The 18,008-nt window shown below is 52.6% G+C and overlaps 2 protein-coding genes across 8 annotated transcripts in view; one reads left to right on the top strand and one right to left on the bottom strand.

Moving 5' to 3' along the window:
* The window catches only part of Acsl6 (acyl-CoA synthetase long chain family member 6), a 59,526-nt gene extending 44,614 nt beyond the window's left edge, over nucleotides 1-14,912 (bottom strand). For 3 of the 6 annotated variants that reach the window (XM_037201355.1, XM_028879994.2, XM_028879993.2), the window contains exon 1: nucleotides 14,396-14,536. In XM_037201355.1, the coding sequence (XP_037057250.1) occupies nucleotides 14,396-14,444 (49 nt within the window). In that variant the 5' untranslated portion in view covers nucleotides 14,445-14,536. Of the gene's footprint in view, nucleotides 1-3,090; nucleotides 3,390-14,395; nucleotides 14,537-14,823 lie in introns of those variants that run through there. The other 3 variants (XM_028879996.2, XM_028879997.2, XM_028879995.2) reach the window with 3 other exon arrangements.
* Nucleotides 13,052-17,714, top strand: LOC119087017 (formin-like protein 3). 2 transcript variants are annotated; one of them, XM_037201356.1, is made up of 3 exons: nucleotides 13,052-13,994; nucleotides 14,233-15,356; nucleotides 17,152-17,714. In XM_037201356.1, the coding sequence occupies exon 2, from the start codon at nucleotides 14,321-14,323 to the stop codon at nucleotides 14,963-14,965; it is 645 nt and encodes a 214-aa protein (XP_037057251.1). In that variant the 5' UTR covers nucleotides 13,052-13,994; nucleotides 14,233-14,320; the 3' UTR covers nucleotides 14,966-15,356; nucleotides 17,152-17,714. The 2 variants fall into 2 exon arrangements, with proteins under 2 accessions (XP_037057251.1, XP_037057253.1); XM_037201358.1 differs by having other exon boundaries at nucleotides 13,052-15,356.
* The last annotated feature ends 294 nt before the right edge of the window (nucleotides 17,715-18,008 follow it).

Raw genomic sequence — 18,008 nt, 5'->3', positions numbered from 1 at the left:
CCGTCTCTCTGGCTCCCACCAGCAGTCTTAAATGAGACCCATGATGAGGACAAACATCCCAGAGGAAAACACACACACACACACACACACACACACACACACACACACACACACACACACACAACACACACACACACACACACTCACACACATACACAACACACACACACACACACACACACACACACACCGTCATCAGAGCGGAGGCACAGCTTGGGACTGCAATGCCTTCACCAAGGAAAACCTCTCTAGGGAGGGAGGGAGGGCTCTGGGCAGGTGGCCAGCTGGCCTTCTCCTCTCGGGACATCCACTTACCTAAAATGTATATGGGAAGACCAAGTCGCAGTTAGACCTACCAGATGAGTGATTCACTACTAGACGCCTCCACCAGCTCTTGGGGGTGGGCTCTGAGCCGAGGGCTGTTTCCTTTAATGAAATGGACTGACTCAGTGGGCCCCTATCTAGCCCCCAAGGACTCCACTATACAGTTTTAAACAGTATTAAAGAGGCTGAAAGAATATCTTGGGACCACCAGTCCTTGGTACTTGGCAGTTGCTCACAGACAGACCCCAGACTGTAGCACAAGCCAGGCATCCGGGCCAGAGGACGTGATGCTGGCATCATCACAGAGAGCACACAATATGGAACGTCCAGGTCGCCCATCCATCCTCCCACCCCTGTATCCCACAGCTTCCACATGGCCTCTGTTCTCACCAGCTCGGAGCTGCCCGAGGGAGTGTTGTACAGTAGGGTCTAGGCTGCCATCAGACAGCAGAAGGCAGAGGAGGTGCCTGACTCAGCTATGACGAGGCGGAGCAGGCTGCTGGCAGGAAGTGACACAGTTGTGTGGAGGCTGAAGGGAAAAGGGTGTCCCAGGCAGAGGGAAGCCGACAACACTCAAAGGCGGAGAGTGCCTGGAACGCACGGGAACTGAGCATTCTATCCGGGTAATACAGACTTTGAGCCCCTGAAGTCCTGTCCGAAGGTCACTATCACAAGCCTGTGAGGGTAGTCTCTGAGCTTCAGGAAAAGGAGGACTTTTCTAAACTGCCTGAACTCCTGATTCCTAGAAAAACCTGTCCTCTCCACCACACTGTTTGGTCCTCACAGCAGCGCCTACGATCACTGTAAAGATGCGGAACACAGACTCTTTCAGTGAGTCGGGGACACAGTACGCATCCCCTTGTCTTATGTGGCCACCCCACCCCTGCCAGCACAGACCCATTCCCACAATTCTGTCCTTTACAGGAATGTTGAACACACAGAAAAACTAGCTCTTGCCTGGTAAGAAGGATCCAGGTTCAGGTCCCGGGAGGTGGTGGGGACATGAAGAGCCATTAGAGTCTAGCATGGGATCAGTCATGTGCTCATCGTCTTACACACACACACACACACACACACACACACACACACACACACACACTGTGAGTCTCCTCCCACCTGGAGCAATGAAGGACAGCCCACAGCTCCTCAGGTGGCTGTCCACCTAAGCAGCCATCTACAGTGGCTACAGCTCCTTTGGTCCCAAGTTCAGCCTGCTCCCCTCCTTGGCAACCAGGGTGTTCCATTTTTCCAGCTTTACCTCCTGAGCCAGAGGCGCTTGCTTCTACTCTGAGATTCCCTTCGGAACTGGGAGACACTGCAGGGCAGGGCTGTGAGTCCAGGTCCTCTGAGGACACTGGCTTCGGAGCCAGTGTGCACCACCGAGCCCTTGGCATGTGGGAGGGGAGAGCAGAGACTGGTTCTGGGAGTCTGGTCTCTGGTTATTTTACACAGCCTTGGCCTTCTCTGACCTCCTCTTACCTGGGGTGGTCCCTGAGGTCCAAGCCCAGCTGCCTCTTTCCATGCCCCAGGAGGCTTTTCTGGTTGCGGCAGCCATGGCGGGTGGGGGTTTACAGACAATACCCTGGGGACCATTGGTGCTGCTGTTGCCAAGCGAGCTGCTGTGGGTGTTTATAACTATTCACCTGGCAGGAGGACCCAGCCCTCAGCAGAAACTAACTTCCTCCCAGCACGGACCCATTAGGAATACCAAGTGGTGGCCCAGGCTGGAGACCCTGAAATGTCCCCCAACAAGCTCACCCTGGAGGGTGGGTGGCACTAGCCCATGCCCTTGTGATCAAGGAGGGGAGAGGATAGAACCAAGGGAGCCACGATGGGCTATCCATCAACCCCAAGGTGCTAGAGCAGAAAGGTAGCAAGGTACCAAGCACAAACCCTGTAGAAATGGCCCTGGGAGAGGGCGAGTCGGCTTTGAGAGACTCCTCTGCTGTTGCAGCCTCCCACCCCAGCACTCCAGGCCTTCCTAGGCTACCTCTATGCTTGAGTGTGGAACCACTGCCCCTATAAAGCTCCCAAACCTCACCATTCCCCCACCCCAGAGCCCCAGGCCAACCACTACCTAGTGCAGCCCAGATGCTCAGGCTAGCCTCTTCATCCATCTCTTTTCTCTAACCTGTGTTTACGCTTGCACCAAAGTTAATTTCCTGTTACACAGATGTGACTCTCTCGTGCCACCGCTCAAAAACCTCATCTGGTTCCCTACTGCCTTAGGACCCGAAGTCCAAACTCAGCAAGCTGGCCCCGAGGATGTCCACACGCCTCTGAGTCTTCTTTTGGATTTCCCTAGAACCACTGCTACTCTCAGCAGCAGCAGAGCCTGGTCCAGTGGGGTCCTGGACCTTTGCAAACCGCGACGGCCTTCGGTAATAGACAGCAACCGGAACCAAGCCATGAAATCACCAAAGAACCACCTCACCTGCACTGTAGAGCTCAAATCACAACCTCACCAGACCCCAGGGTGCAGCACTCTAGTAAACAAGTTAGGGAAAGAGCCAGAAGATGGATTTCGGTGCTAGTCTGACCAGACTCAAATCCTGACTTAGACTCTTGATGGCTGTGTGGCCATGGGCAAGTCACCAAACCTCTCAGGGCCTCTTCCCAAATAAAATCGTGGGCAGGGAGCAGATGCCAGCCACATGGTAAAGGAGGCACTTGGTGGAGGCAGTTAGCTCAATCGGTTACTTCATGTCTTTTCCAGCCAAAAGGGCTCAAGGACAAGTTGCAAAAGGTGATGCATTCACATCCTACCTTTCCAGCAGGCTCCGGGCACTGAGGAGGTGGTTGAGCTGGTCCTGCTAGAACCAGCCTCCCTTTCTAGGGCTTATGGAGCCCAGGGAAAGAGGTTACCACATCTTGATCAAAGTACAAAAGTTGCGAAGGCCCTGCCCCTGGGGACAGCTGATGGCAACAGCCGCCTGCCCTGAGAAGCTGGGTGGTAGTAGGCATTAACTGTGGGAACAGTGGCTCCCCGGTGGCTGTGGGAGCAAGTCCTACAGGGACCAAGGCACAGAGCAGCTCTGTGAGGAGTTGTTGGCCCCTCAAGGCCTCCACTGCCCCCCCCCTTCATCTGCACATGGGGCGGTACTAGCTCAGGCCAGCTCAAAGCCAAGCAACTCTGCCTTAACCCTCACTCTGCCAGCCTGCCAGGGCCTCAACTCAAGCCCTTCTGCCTTTCCTGACCCCACATTGTTTTTAGTCTGGGAGGGAAGTTGGCCATGAGTTTCAGAGGACAAGGTCTCTTTACACACAGACACACACAGACAGACAGACAGACAGACAGACAGACACACACACACACACACACACACACACACACACACACCCCTGAGACCTTGATTGGAGGCCAGAGAACTTGGTCTTAGCATCCCCCAATCTGCTGGATTTCACTTCTTCTTTAGTGGATCCTCTACTTTACTTTTTTTTAAAAATTAAATTTGCTCAGTGTGTGTGTGTGTGTGTGTGTGTGTGTGTGTGTGTGTGTGTGTGTGTGTACAAGAGTACCACAGCATGAGTGGTCAGAGAACAACTTGCAGGAGTCAATTCTCTCCTTCCACCACATGGGTTCCTAGGATCAAACAGTCCATCAGGCTTGGCAGCAAGTGTCCTTATCCACTGAACCACCTCGCCATCCCTCCTCTACTTTCCCTGGACAGCTTGAGACACGTCTTTCAGAAGGACAGACACCTCCTATAGTGATTCTCAGGGAAGCTTAAGGGGCAGGAAATCCAGTGGCCACAACCAGGGCTCTGGTGGGTGGAAAGTGCCGCGTGCCAAGGGGCAAGGAGCTGAGGGAGAGTTGCCAGGGTAAGAAAAACTCCTGCCTCACCGTCACATCTGAGTAACCCCAACCTGCAGGGCTGTGCAGCAGCCCCCCTGGGCCTATCAACTGTCTCCTTGGCACAGGGATTCAAGCTCAAGTCTGCATGACAGAGGGGCTTCTACTCCATTTTCCTCTTGGGTTTTAATTAGATTCACAGAGCTACAGATGACTGAGACACAGGCCTTCCCAACTCAGGCATTGCCAGGAGAGGCCCCTTGTGTATCCCTTGTGAGATAGGGTTGCTGTGTTACCAAGTGACTCCCGCCTGATCTCTCTGGGGAGCCCAATTATAGCTCTCTCTTAAGGGTGATGGAAGTGCCTTACATGAAAGGCCCAACAGAGGTTTACAGAGCCACTTCCCCGGCTACCCCGACTCACCGTGACCATGTCTCCATCGCCTGCCTTCACCAACCTTCACGCCCATCCTCAAGACAGCATCTCTCAAAATTTTCACTCACCCCAAACTCCTGCCAGAGACCATGGCCACACACTTGTGAGGATCAGACCAGGGAGCCAGGCTCAGACTGCACTTCTAGAGACTCAGAAATAGAAGCAGCCTTGAGACCAGAGTAGCAAAGAGAAACACAGTGTCTTTTTACGGGCACCTAGATAAGCCTGGGCCTCACCATAAGTCAGGCACAGCAAAATCACAGACCAGAGAGATAGAAAGAACGGCAGCCGCCCCTCTGGCGATATCTACAGGGTAGAATGATCAGGAATGATGGCTGAGATGGGCTAAGGGTTTGTGGATGACTGAAGCTCCATTGTTCTTCCTTCCACGCTGTACTCTGGGACAGTAGGCAGAACTCCAGGGATACTGGTGAGGGCCATGGTCACCACACAGGCAGAGGGACGCTCCTGGCCAGGTCTCATTGTGCAGGAAGGCAAGTCCTAGGTGGCATCATGATCCTTTCCCTTCCAGATAAGTCCACGGTAGGATTGCTAATGTCTTGGTCTTAGGGCCAGGGATCCGTTTCATTGCTAGCCTGGACTGGGGGACACCCCATAAATGCTGCAAGTTCAAGCTCAGTGAAGGACAGACACATCTGCTCTCCTGGCAGAAACACATGCTCAAGCGTCCAACTGCAGATGGTCAAGGCCGAGATGGGACAGTTCCTCTAGCTAGGACCGTGCTCCTCGAGGTAGAAAAGGGTCCTGGCAAGACACACTTGGGGTTCCTAAGGTGGGAGGGAGAAGATGAAGGGCAGCTTGCTTGTCTGCTTGTCATTTAAGGACACCCTTGTTCTCTTGGGGACACCTGCTCAGAGAGAAATGCCAGAGACACATCCTCCCTTACAGAATAAGAGCAAGGGTGGGGTTGCAGTGTGGGACGTAGAGGACAGCTAAGCTAGGACAGAGTGACACAACGGGATGGTACGTCACAGGAAGAGCCTGTAAGGTGTTGGCCCCGACAAGATCCCTTAGTGTGGGGAAGGAATCGCAAGCCTGGCTGAACCAAGGACCAGGACACGAAGCTGGTGGCTGGCGAGAGGCTCTTTACCACAGAAGGTAAGAGAATACGCCTGGCACTGTATGCCATGCCTTCTGAGGCACAGCCTGTAGGTCACCTGACTACTATCTAATATCCTGAGGCCTAGGGATACAAAAGTGTCCCAGGCAAGCTGTGTCTCTCTGTCTTGGCTGAGAGTGCCTCTGCTGTAGCCTGGAACCCACCTGGCTTCTTTACCCACACTTCCACATACGTACGAGTGTGTGTGTGTGTGTGTGTGTGTGTGTGTGTGTGTGTGCGCGCGCGCGGTGCACTGCAGCACGCACGCACGCACGCACCCACACCTTACACATTAAGCAATGACTCAATCTTCTCCTGGGTTCAAGGTACATTTTCTGACAAAGACAAATTGCTAGCTATCATTTCTGTCCGCTGCAGGAAGAAGTAAAAGGGAATTTTCTCCACTGCAGCAGAAGGCTGCTGATCAATGGAAGTCTGCTACCTTCTGCATGGTCAGGGCTGGCTAGCACTGCCTCCGCCCCTGGCCCCTTAGCAGCGAAGGCCCACAGGGTTAACTTGGGGCTCCAGCTCTGGGTCGTTGGCCGAGCCAGGGACTGGGAACTCAGGCCTCCTTTTCAAGGGCAGGATGAATGGGGGAATATGCAAATGGCCGCCCTGCCTCCCAGGCTGCCGGGGAGGGCCTGCCGCTGGCTGCCAGGCCTGCCTGCCTCACTCCACTCTGGGCCTGTCACATGAAAGGGTTTTCACTCCTGCTGCCGGCTCCTGCGGCCAGGTCAGGCTGGGGCTGTTCTCACCAGAAAACAAAAATCTCTTTCAGACCGAGGCAAAGCGAGGCCCCAGCCGGCCCAGGGAATGCTGTTGGAGGCTGTTCGCGCTGACCTACTGAGAGTACCCATCCCTGAATCCTGACTTCCCATCCAAAGAAAAGAGCCTGACATCTTTGCAAAGGGCACTAGAAACTTCTGTGGCCCCCGAGGAAAGCACAAGGGTGAGGGTCAGGACCACAACGCAAGGATCATCCCTTCTGAAGACGTTGATTTTGTCCTTTTCGAAAGCAGCGATGGCTGAGATGGAAATAACAAAGGTTGTTTTGTTTTGTTGGTTTTTTGTTTTTGTTCTTTTGTTTTGTTTTCCTTTTCTTTTTTATAAGGAGACCTGGATAGCTCTTGTGGCATTCATGATGGATGCCAAGGGAGGGACAGAGGAGAGCAGGGCTATCAACAACAAGAACTTGCAGTGCGGAGGAGAAGACCTTAAGGACGGAGGCCATGCACATCCTCCACCTGGTGCCCATGCTGCTTCTCACCAGGCAGGGTAGAAAGGCAGAGAAATTTGGGTGGACATGAGGAGAGGTTCAGGACCCCCGACTCTGGAATACAGTCAGAGCCTTGTGCTGGAAACAACACAAGCAAGGTTTCCAGCACAACCAACAACCGCTTACGGCTTTTTGCCTTTCCCAGCTGTAAACCTGTAATTTTCTAGAACTCTCACCAGAAACTCCATTTGCATAGAAAGGACATGTACCAATGCCCTTGTGCACCTCCAGTGATGCCCGGTTTCATGTGATCAGAGTATAACGTCATCCAAGACATCTCAGACGCATCTCACTTATCCAAAGGGGGTGAAGGTTTCTGAACAACCTGTTGCGTTATAACTCGAGAGCGATGGCATGTGTAGATAATGCGGACAGTGCACCATGACTCTTCTCTGAAAAGCTGGAGCTCATGGTTTCGGCTGTGTCCCACTTTCTGGAAGCCTCACTTTCTCTTAACCTTGAGGTTTATGCCTGTATTAAAGTATCTTTATTAAGTCTCAACTGTGCGCCATTGACTGGCTGGTCCTGGAATTCTTTTCTGCGCTGAAGCCAGGAATCCTGGTTTGGTCCGAGTAGGGGTCCTTAAAAGGTCTGGGGGAACTCCTCAGGTTGATGAGGGTGACAGTGGGTCACCGTCTCTCTGACCCCTCACCTCTGACACCCTGACACCCCAGGGTCACCAAGACCTGTCCATCAACCACAGAGTAAATCTTGAATCCCACAAGCATCCATGTGAGGCTCAGAATCCTGCTCTCAGGAACCAGTGATGCAGCAGGCAGGCATCCTTTAGCCTGAGAGGACTTAACAGCTCGTTCTGGAATCACACAAGAGGTGAGAGACGCTGCAAGGACCTCCTACAATCCAAGGCATATGACCTGCTGGCTTTGCAGCCTTAAGAAAAGGCCCAGCCTTGGTAGGTGACGGGCCACCTGCCACCAACCGCCTGCCTCCTACTTTAGGTTGTGGTCACACAGCATATTTATGAAACCAAGATGCCAAATGTGTCTCCATGAAGGTTCAGAGAACCCTCCAGGAAGGAGAATCGAGAGGCAGAGGGAAAGGAGGAGAGAGGGCACTGTGGGCCCAGAAAATGGGAACTTCACAAGTCACACCTATCCCGCTGCCTGGGCTACAGCAGGGATGCCAAGAACACATCTACCCAAATCCCCAACTATCTACTGGCCAAGGAAAGGACTGTTGTCCCCAGACATGGCCAGGCCTAGAAGATGGCAGAGTGACAGGAGTAGGGGTGAGTTGAAGGTATACCCCAGAAAACCACATCCTATCAGCTGGGAGGTACAGTCGCGCCACCACCACCACTGTCTGCTAAGCAGGGTGCTAGAGTCTAGGTGCCTTCACGTGGCCCCAGCTCTAGAAACAGAACAGAGGGGCAGCTACTTCTGAAGCTAAGGCAGCCTGGACGGTTCCTACCTGACACCCCCATCTCCACGTTGGTAAGTATCTTCCTTCCATTGGCCTGAGAACATGCTGCCCAGCCTATAGCCGCTTCCCTATCTGATCTCACAGGCTGGCCCACATTCTACCTTGCTACTCTCTCTGTGTCTTGGCTCTGACCATCCTGCCATATAGCCTCTGGCTGACCTTGCTGTCCAGGTTCTGGCTGACCTAAATGCCGATCAGCCTTTCTGCTCATGCCTTCAAGTTCACAATGGTCTGCCACTAGAGCTAGGGCAGGAATAGGTTGGCAGATAGATCTCTCATGAGTGTCAAAGTCCCAACAGTCCAATGTTAGAGGGAGAAATAGGGCTGATAATAGGCCCAGTCCCGCTTATTCCTTCCAGATCCATCGGCATCAGTGGGACAGAGCTCTGGGAGTGAGTTAATTCGGTTTGTCTCAGAGCTATCCATTTAACCAGGGTTGCCTTCTTTCTCCCCTCCCCCAGTGGCCACCAATCACTGTCACTGGGTTGATTCCTGGCTCCAACTTGTACCAATCTGGATTTGCTTATCCCAGGGTCTGGAAACTGAGCTTTTGATTGTTATTGCTCCAAAACCTTAAGAGGCAGCCAGCTTGGAATGCAGGCCGGACTGGACAGGACCCAAGCCAGAAGCTAGCCGCTCCCAACCTTCCACAGATGCCCTCTAGCTGAATGCCTAGTCCAGGGTGGGGAGATGAAGGGCATTTCTGGGAAGAGCAGGCGGCTAGGTAGGACTAGTCAGAATGAAATGATGTGGGATCTGAGATTATTGATTAAACCTCGGAATAGATAGGGGAGTTCAGTTCAGAATTTCTGTCCCAACATGTGTTCCCTATTCTCACTTCTGTTTGTCACAGACCCTGAGTCTCCCATGAGTCTGGAGAATATTTGGCTATGACCACACCTGATGGGTGAGTGAGTGACAGGAAGCCATCCCCAGGCAACCTAAGACAACATCCAGGCCCAAAGCAGCTTCTTCCCACAGTACTCCTTCCTCTACAAATTCTGAGGTCTAGCGAATAGTGAATGAGAAGTATGGCCCAGTATTCAAGGTAAGGGGCTGAGATGGTCACACCAGGCTAAAGGCAGGGACATTGACTGGGGCTCCTTCTCACTTGTGCTGGACAATGTACTCAGAGATGCCTGTCTACAGGGAGACCAGACCTTGGAGTTCCAAGGAAGCAAGAGCCCCCAGAGAAATCTCCCTTTTACAAAACCATCCATCCAGCAGCTGTGGGCTATCCTCTCATCCTTCCATCCATCCATCCATCCATCCATCCATCCATCCATCCATCCATCCATCCATCCGTCCATCCATCTACCCACCCAACCACCCATACACCCATTCATCCATTCACCCACCCACCCACCCATCCATCCATCCACCCACACACCCACCATCCATCCATCCATCCATCCATCCATCCATCCATCCATCCATCCATCCATCTATCCATCCATCCACCCGTCCATCCATCTACCCACCCAACCATCCATACACCCATTCATCCATTCACCCACCCACCCATCCATCCATCCATCCATCCATCCACCCACTCATCCATCCATCCATCCATCTATCCATTATTCCTCTCTCCCTTCTGGAGCCCCTGAACATCCCAGTCTTGACTATGTCGATGATCAAGCAGAATTTGCCCCTGCAAGGTTAGGCTATCAACTGGCGATTCCTCTTAGCTATTCTGGGCAGAGCAGTCAGCACTCCTTCCAGTTTGTCTGTTGTATCTATTTATTTATTTATTTATTTATTTATTTATTTATTTATTTATTTATTTTGGGTTTTTCGAGACAAGGTTTCTCTGTGTAGCTTTGAGCCTTTCCTGGAACTCACTTGGTAGCCCAGACTGGCCTCGAACTCACAGAGATCCGCCTGGCTCTGCCTCCCGAGTGCTGGGATTAAAGGCGTGCGCCACCACCGCCCGGCTTTGTCTGTTGTTTTTGAGAGACAATCTCATGTACTCCAGGCTGACTTGGCACCTCCTATGTAGTCAAAGCTATCCTTGAACTCCTGACACTCTTGCACCTGCATCCCAGGTGCTGATGTTACAGGCCTGAGCCACCACACTCAGCTTTTACTTCAGACACTGCCGTTGCCAGTCTTTCCTCCTCAGGTCCCTCTTGCCTAGAGTGCCTTTTCTTTTTCTACTTCACTTTCACTTGTTGGAATCCTGGCTCTCCTCCGGGCTGCAAGTCCGAGAATGTGTTCTGACCCTCAGCTTCTGCAAGTTGCTTCCCACTGAAATTTCTCTGGGTCTCAGCGCTTCATGGGGTAAGTGGTGATAACAGCAAGACAGCATTGTGGGGAGACTGGGGGAAGCTTGCAGAATCATAGAAACGTGGTGACTGACATACAGTGTGTGCAAGGTGAAACAGAAATGCAGACTATACGTTTACAACCCCTCTTCAAATCAACGAATGTCTAAGTGCCTACCGTGTGTCTGGTGGTAGATAAACAGCGCACCTTCTACTATAGAAAAGTTTTGTTCCTTTTTGCAAACAAGACAATCCCCCTCCCTACTACCTCATGTATGGAACAGCCCTGAGTTCTATCACTGCTGTAGCAGAGCCAGGTTCAACTTCAGGAAGGTCAACCTAGAGCCCTTAGAACCACAAACCCCAGCAAATCAGCGAAGAGCGGGATGGCAGGTGATGCTGCCCCCTGGTGTCAGTGAGCTCTTGCTCTCTCACGCGCTGCCTTACCATTCTCATTCAGGGTGCAGAGCAGCTAAAAGATCAGAATCTTCCCACAAGGCAAAGGATTGAGTGCACATTCAAACTTGCTTCCTTTGGGAACCATGCCCCAAATGCCTAATTTTCCCATAGTACCACCACCAATCCCAATTCTTAGCTGCCTTTTGGGGCTTCCTTCAATTGCCCCAGGCCTCAAGCCTGTCATTTCCTAGTGGACCCTGGGGCTAAGGGTGGGCTCTGTTGGGGCTCTGAGCCAGGCTGTGCATGTTTGCACCTGTTTGGCCAGATACCTGTCACTTCAGCCTCCTGTTGCCATGCCTCACTCCAGTAGCACCAGGTCGATATCCCCAGAGCAGGGATCAGGACTGGAGGCTCATCCCTGCCTTGTTATGGAGCCCAGACCCAACTCAGGCCAACCTGGGCTACATCTGTTCTCATAACATAACAGTCCTTCACAACACTCCTGGCCTCCAGTCTTTTCCTCTTGACTCAACCTGGCCATGGTGTCTAAACAGAGGGCTCTTCTATGTCCCCTGATAAAATCCTCTTCTCCAAGACCCCATCCAACAACCCTGAAGGACTCAACCCCATCATGGTTCTCTCTGCATGCCTTTCACAGCTCTGACTTCCTTTATTTGACATTTGGACTACCTCTCTTTGACAAATGCCCTGTGTCCTGTAGAAGCCCACATAGATGGGTCAGGTCTGAGGTTAAGCAGGTTGGGCCTTATATAAGAGTATAGGGCTACATCAGCCTAAAGGAAGGGGTGCCCTTCTAGAAATGTGTCCATCAGGAGTGCCACCTCTTTTCCAGTCTGCACACAGGTATCATAAAGGTAGGCAGGAGTCTCAATAAACTCATCCCATTGTCCTCTGAGTACTTGGGTACATGGAGGGCACATTTCTTACCAGACTGAGCACCTGTCTCATGCTGGACCTATATCATTGTCTCTTTGTTTACAACTCAACATTCAGGTTAGGTCTGGAATGGTCAAGTGCTGTGCAACCCAGAATGCATGGCTGCCCCTCTTCCAGGTTGCTCTCTCCCCCAACTTTCCCTGACAGCCCTTGAGGTCAACTTTTGCCAGATCAAGCTTTGTTTCCTTTGGGATCCAATAAGTAGCAAAAAGCACGTAAAGAGTGACGTTGACTCAGGAGTACCCTCCTGTTTGATTGAGTGGCAGGAACTTGGTAGCTACACTGGGATCTTGGATTACAAAGCAGAATTCATCCTCAGGGGTGTGTGTGTATGTGTTAACATGCATTTCTCAGACCCTTCCATCCCCAGAGAAAGCCTGAGATCTAGTTCCAAGGAGGACAGACACATGATCTATAAAGCCCCCACAATGTGTCTGGGGTATAGTATCCAAGAAAAACTGCACATCAGACTCAGCCTTCTAGCAAACAGAGCAGCTTGGCCTGTGTGGAAGCCACCGCCACCTATCACAGCAAAAGCTCCACTTGACTCTCTGAGGCCCTTGTAGAGCCCCTCAGTGAGGAGGCGTGACAGAAGGCCAGCCTGTTTCGGGGACAGTTGTATGCCAGCTATAGACAAGAAGCCCTCATAGTTAGGGGTGTCTTTCACGGACTAGTAATGACCCCTATCACAAGTGTGGCCCTGTAGCCTCCAACACCTTCCCCAAAGCACAGAAGACCAAAGACCAAAACTCTGAATACATGCTGGGTGGGGTTCTTCCTGGAATAGGACAAAGAGGACTGAGTACTGGGGGGTGTGTGTGCTCATAGGCTGTTCATCACGGAGGCAATAAATAGTGTCTACCACCACCACCACCACCACCACACCACCACCACTACCACCACCACTACCACCACCCACCACCACCACCCACCACCACCACCACCACCACCCCACCACCCCACCACCCCACCACCACCACCACCACCCCACCACCACCACCACCACACCACCACCATCACCACCACCAGTTATTTTGATTATACATGACCTCAGCTCTAGCCCGTCCTTGCCTGTTGGACACACAGCAAGACCAGCGTGGCCCTGAGCAGCCTGTCACTAGACACTAGCAGACAGAAGGAGCTTAGGGAGCCGAGGGGATTAGAGAGGCCTTACTCTCCCCAGCTCAGGGAAAATGTCCCTGTGGCCTAACTCAGGACAATTGTGGGGGTGGGGGAAAATAATTACCTGGTCCATCATTCCCCCAGATTCAGGCCTGATATCATCAAGCACTTGGCATGGGCTGATCAGCTAAAACTTCAGCTCAAACTCCAGTCTTCCAGGTATTATCCATATGGCATTGGGTAAGTCAGTCTTTGAATCTCAACAATAAAAGAAGTACCACCAACCTACTAGGTTTTGCTATGAATATTAAAAAACAAAGCACATGCCTCATGAAGCGATCAACCTCGGCCCTTTCTTTAGCTCAGGAACAACTTTGCCACCACTCTGGTGGAACTGTCTGAATACCAAATAAGAAATACTAGCATGCATAGAGCGTTTGCCCTGGGCTAGGCAGGTGTAACCAAGTTAAAGGCCAAGCATTTTCACATAAATTACCAGGCTTATTCTGCACAGGGTTGGGGCCAGGGTTGGGACAGAGACCCTTTAGAGGTACTAGCTGGAGACTTGGAGAGGGGAGAGGCCAGTACAGGGAAGTAGCATTGAAGGGGTGGGCCTGTGGAGAGAGTCCAGGTGTGGGTGTAGGGATTTGGGGAGAGTGCTAAGCAGGGATCCATCAGGGGTCCTAGAGCCTCCTCAGAGGGTGCAGGGATGAAAGCTGACTCCTGTAAGGAATAAGGGAAGCCAGGACACAGCCCTGGGCAGAGCTTAGGGACAAGTAACCAGCCAATCTTGTCCTTTGGCTAAAGGGCAGCAGGGACCGGCAGTGAGAAGGCTCCGGCTAGATCCAGGAAGCCCAGGTCAGTTCTGGGCTTCACCCACCGCAGTATCTGGGGGCAACAACAGAGATCAATGGGTTTTGATCTCTGGAGATGGACACGGACATGGAGTCTGCCCTTCCCTTGGCTTGGGGCCTAATCTGATCACCGGTCCTCACCTCAAGGGGAGAGGGGCTTGAGGACTGAAGGGAGGTTGTGGGGAGGGTCTCCGTGAGCAAGGCCCTTCCTCTGAGCTGACACAGCTGCTTCCCCAACGCAGCCTGGGGCCACCGCCAGAATTGGGGGGCGGCTCGGGGACCTTGAAGGGACCGCTCAGCAGCCGCAGCGGAGGGCTCCGCAAGGTGGGGATGTCACACCCGCATCCTGGGCCAAGATACTACAGCTTCCGCGGAGACGGAGGTCGGGATCGGACCCGGACTTACCGGCAAACAGCCATAGGGAGCCCCCCGACACCAGGAAGAAGGTCAGCATGTCGGCGAGTTGGCCTAGTCCGCCCCGCACGGCTTCCCGGGCCCACAGCCCCGCAGCCCCAGAGCCGCCGCTGCCGCTGCCGCCGCCGCCGCCGCCGCCGGGTATTTTTAGCCCCCGCCTCCCCGCGCCGCTGCGGAGACCCGGCGGGAGGGGGAGGGCGCGGCGCGCGCTCCTCACGGAACCCGACTCCCAGCCCCGCAGCAGCGCAGCCGGGACTCCTGGGCGAAGAGACAGCTGCGTCCGAACCGCCGAGCCCGGCTGGGGGAGGGGCCGGGCCGCCCGCCCCGCGACGTTCCGGGCGAAACGGGCTGGGGGTTGGGGGGGACTCACGGGCGCACTGCCGCTGCCACTCACCCCTCCACCCACGAACGACCCTTACCTCCGCACGATCCGCCGCCAGGGCTTTATGGCTAGGCAGGCTCGAGTGGCAGCGGGGTCCCTTACTTCTGTCCCAGGAAGCGCACATGCTGATGGACCAGTTCCCGGCTGACTCGGACGCCCCCTGGGACATGGTTTTGTAGACAACTCGGAGTCACATCTGCAAGCCCGAGAGAGGAGGGAGCGACGGGGGGCTATCTAGGTGAGGCTAAACTGGATAATGCCCAGACTTAATGAGAATGCGCAAGGTCAGGTTGGAGGCCACACAAGGTCACAGGAAGACTCACCAGCTGCCATGTAGTCAGTCACCAGTCCCTAGGCATGTCACCTGAAGCCGCAGGCAGCCACATGGAATCACAGATGCCTCCTGAGGACACAGGCAGTGATGGTTATGTGTGTGGTACATGAGAGCTCAAATTGCTTAGCTGTATCCTAAATGGCTATACAGCCACCAAGTTGCTGATGGCGTTGGAATCCCTCTGTCTGGGAACAAAAGGAGGAAGCCTGGTTCTGCGATTTTCCAAAACAATAAAGGTAGGTATTCTGATGGGGGGGGCTCCATCAACATCTTCAGGTGATTTCACGAAGTTCCCCCTCCAAACTCTTGCGGTCTTCAAGCCTTCAGAACCCACTAGGCCTCCAGCACCGAGGACAGCGCTCAGGCAGTCCAGCCCTCTACACACATGGCTGGGCACTAGTTGAGACCAGGACCAGGAGGAAGAGGATGAGAAACCAGACAACAGAGACCAGGAAGCAAAGGGTGGGTAGGTGAGATCAGTTGCTCTCTGTGCACTTGAACTCACAGCTGGGCTGCAACTGTGTGTGTGTGTGTGTGTGTGTGTGTGTGTGTGTGTGTGTGTGTGTGTGTTGGGGGGAGGGGGTCATCTGTCATCTTTAGTTTTGGCATGTGTGTCCAGGACTATCTGTGTGAGCCTTAGAGATGTACAGTCTACAGATACATCTACAGTAAGTCTCTACAATAGACCATTCTATCCCATTACAGGAACCGAGTCCCGGGAGAGCTGCTCTTGCTTGATGTCAGACTCTTCCTGGCAAGGGTTTTTGCTGAAATTCAAAACTTGGCATGTACCTCCATGAGAGGATCGCAGAGGCGATGTGGCAGGATTTTTCCCAATAGGTGACACAGCAGTCAGAAATCCCTCTGTGTTCCCACCAGCAACAAACTATTGGAAAGCCTGCTCAGGAGGAGATCCAGGCAGGGGAACTTCTAGGATGGGCAGAAGGAATGGATCTTTTCAAGTCATACTGGCCTAGGGAGTTGACCAGAAAATGTCCCCATAGGCTAAGGGAACAAATGATTAGGTCTGAACAGAGCAGGGGTCCTAGGAGCCTAGCCACAGCCTCCGGGACTCAGTCTCCTGCAGCACCAAGATGCAGAAGCATTTAGGCCCTTGGGTGGCTTCTGGCAGCCTCTTCTCCAGAGTGATGTCATGGGACACATTTAGCCTGGCCTCCTGCAGAATGTCGCATTCAGTTTCTCTTCCTACAGATGCCTCTGCTTCTTGTGAGTATTACAGTTCAAAAGCCTATGCTGGAGCCGAGCTGATTACAGCTTAACCGAGTGGGACTCTGTTTCCCCTCAGGCAATTGGCTCCTCCTGCAGGATATAGATGGGAAGGCTCAGAGCTGTCTGTGGGATCATGGCCAGGTCTCTCTTCATGCTAGGCCTGTCCCCTCTACTGGGCACAACTTGTTCCCTTCCGTGTTGCTGTGCCAAGGACCCCCTCCTACAGCTCTCCATCATGAACCAGGTGGCTGTGACTCTGAGACCTCTAGACTTCATGGGTCCAGCAACCACAAAACACGGCAAGAGAAAAGCCGGTACAGGGGGCTTTTGCATCAAGTCGTACGGTAGCTGTAGCCTTCCATTCATTCATGTATTCATTCACTCTTTAAGCTGCTGTGCGTTCTGTGCCATCTCCTGGTAGGAGTTAGGGTGTAGGCAGGCGAGTCCGGAGTGGCAGGAACAGCAGTGTAGCACGGTAAGCCTGGAAACAGAAGGATGGCCCTAACCTAACCTGGGAGGTCTAGAGGGAGGAGCATTCGTACTGGACCTTCAACCTTAGTGTAAATGCTTAGATAGGAGGGGTCCCCTGAAAAGGCTCAGATGCTGAAGGCTTGATCCCTAGGTGGTGGTGCTGCTCCTGAGAGATAGTAAGTGTGCTAACTCCATCAGGGGAATAATCTCTTAATAGCTGAGTGGCCTATGGGGGAAGTGAGACCCGGATGAAGGAAGTAGGCGTTGAAGGCATGTCTTTGAAGGGTGTGTCTTATCCCTCATTCCTTCCTCTCCTTCCTCTCTTTCTAGCTGCCACAGAAGAGCAGCTCTGCTTCCTTCTCCATCACAAAGCTCTTCCTCTCTGCAGGCCTGGAGGCAGCCAAGCAACAGTGGACTGAGACCTGTGAGACCATGATTCAGATAAAACTTGAAGTTGATATTTCTCAGGCCTTTTGTCAGAGTGGCAGAACCTTGACTAACATACCAGCCATCGAAGTCGAGCAAAGGATACTAGTTACAGCAATGGCTCTGATTCTGTCATGGTGTTGATACCTGGGGCGTGACCTCTGCCCCTTTCTGTCTCCATCGATGCAAACAGACACTGGCCTAGAGGCTTCTGGTACTAAGTAACACCTTGTTGCCCTTTCATCATCACAGACTCTCTGTCTACACCAGCCTCTGCCTACTCCTTGTCTGGTCTGCCAATGGCCATGAGAAACAGCCTGAGATGGATGGCTTCAGATGATCCTGTGTGTAGAATGTCTGAGCCATAGCCCTTTGGTATTTGTAAATCTGAACCATGTTTTCAGCTCTGGGCATGGAACCCAGGGATTCACATGCTAGGCCAAATGTTCTATTACTAAGAAACACCACATGTGGTGTTCTGTATTTGTAGCTTCTTTTTTTTCTTACATTTTGATACATTGATCAGTTTTGAATGGTTGCACTTGGCTGCTGGATGTCTGTTTCAAGTTGTTCTATTGTCAAAAAAAAAATATCGACAAAGATAATAACAGAAAAAAAAAAAAAAACAAAGCTAGAAGACATAGCACGCATACATAGATTAAATCCGTAAACCACACTGCAAGCATAGATATAAATATTAATTAAGCTAAAGACAGTAGAAGAACACATACAGTTAAGCAATATAAGTCTCTGGTACGTGG

Source organism: Peromyscus leucopus, chromosome 8b (genome assembly GCF_004664715.2).
Source record: "Peromyscus leucopus breed LL Stock chromosome 8b, UCI_PerLeu_2.1, whole genome shotgun sequence".
In the NCBI taxonomy this organism is placed as follows: Eukaryota; Metazoa; Chordata; class Mammalia; order Rodentia; family Cricetidae; genus Peromyscus; species Peromyscus leucopus.
The sequence above is the reverse complement of the archived record's forward strand: the minus strand, read 5'-3'. Positions and strand labels throughout refer to the sequence as shown.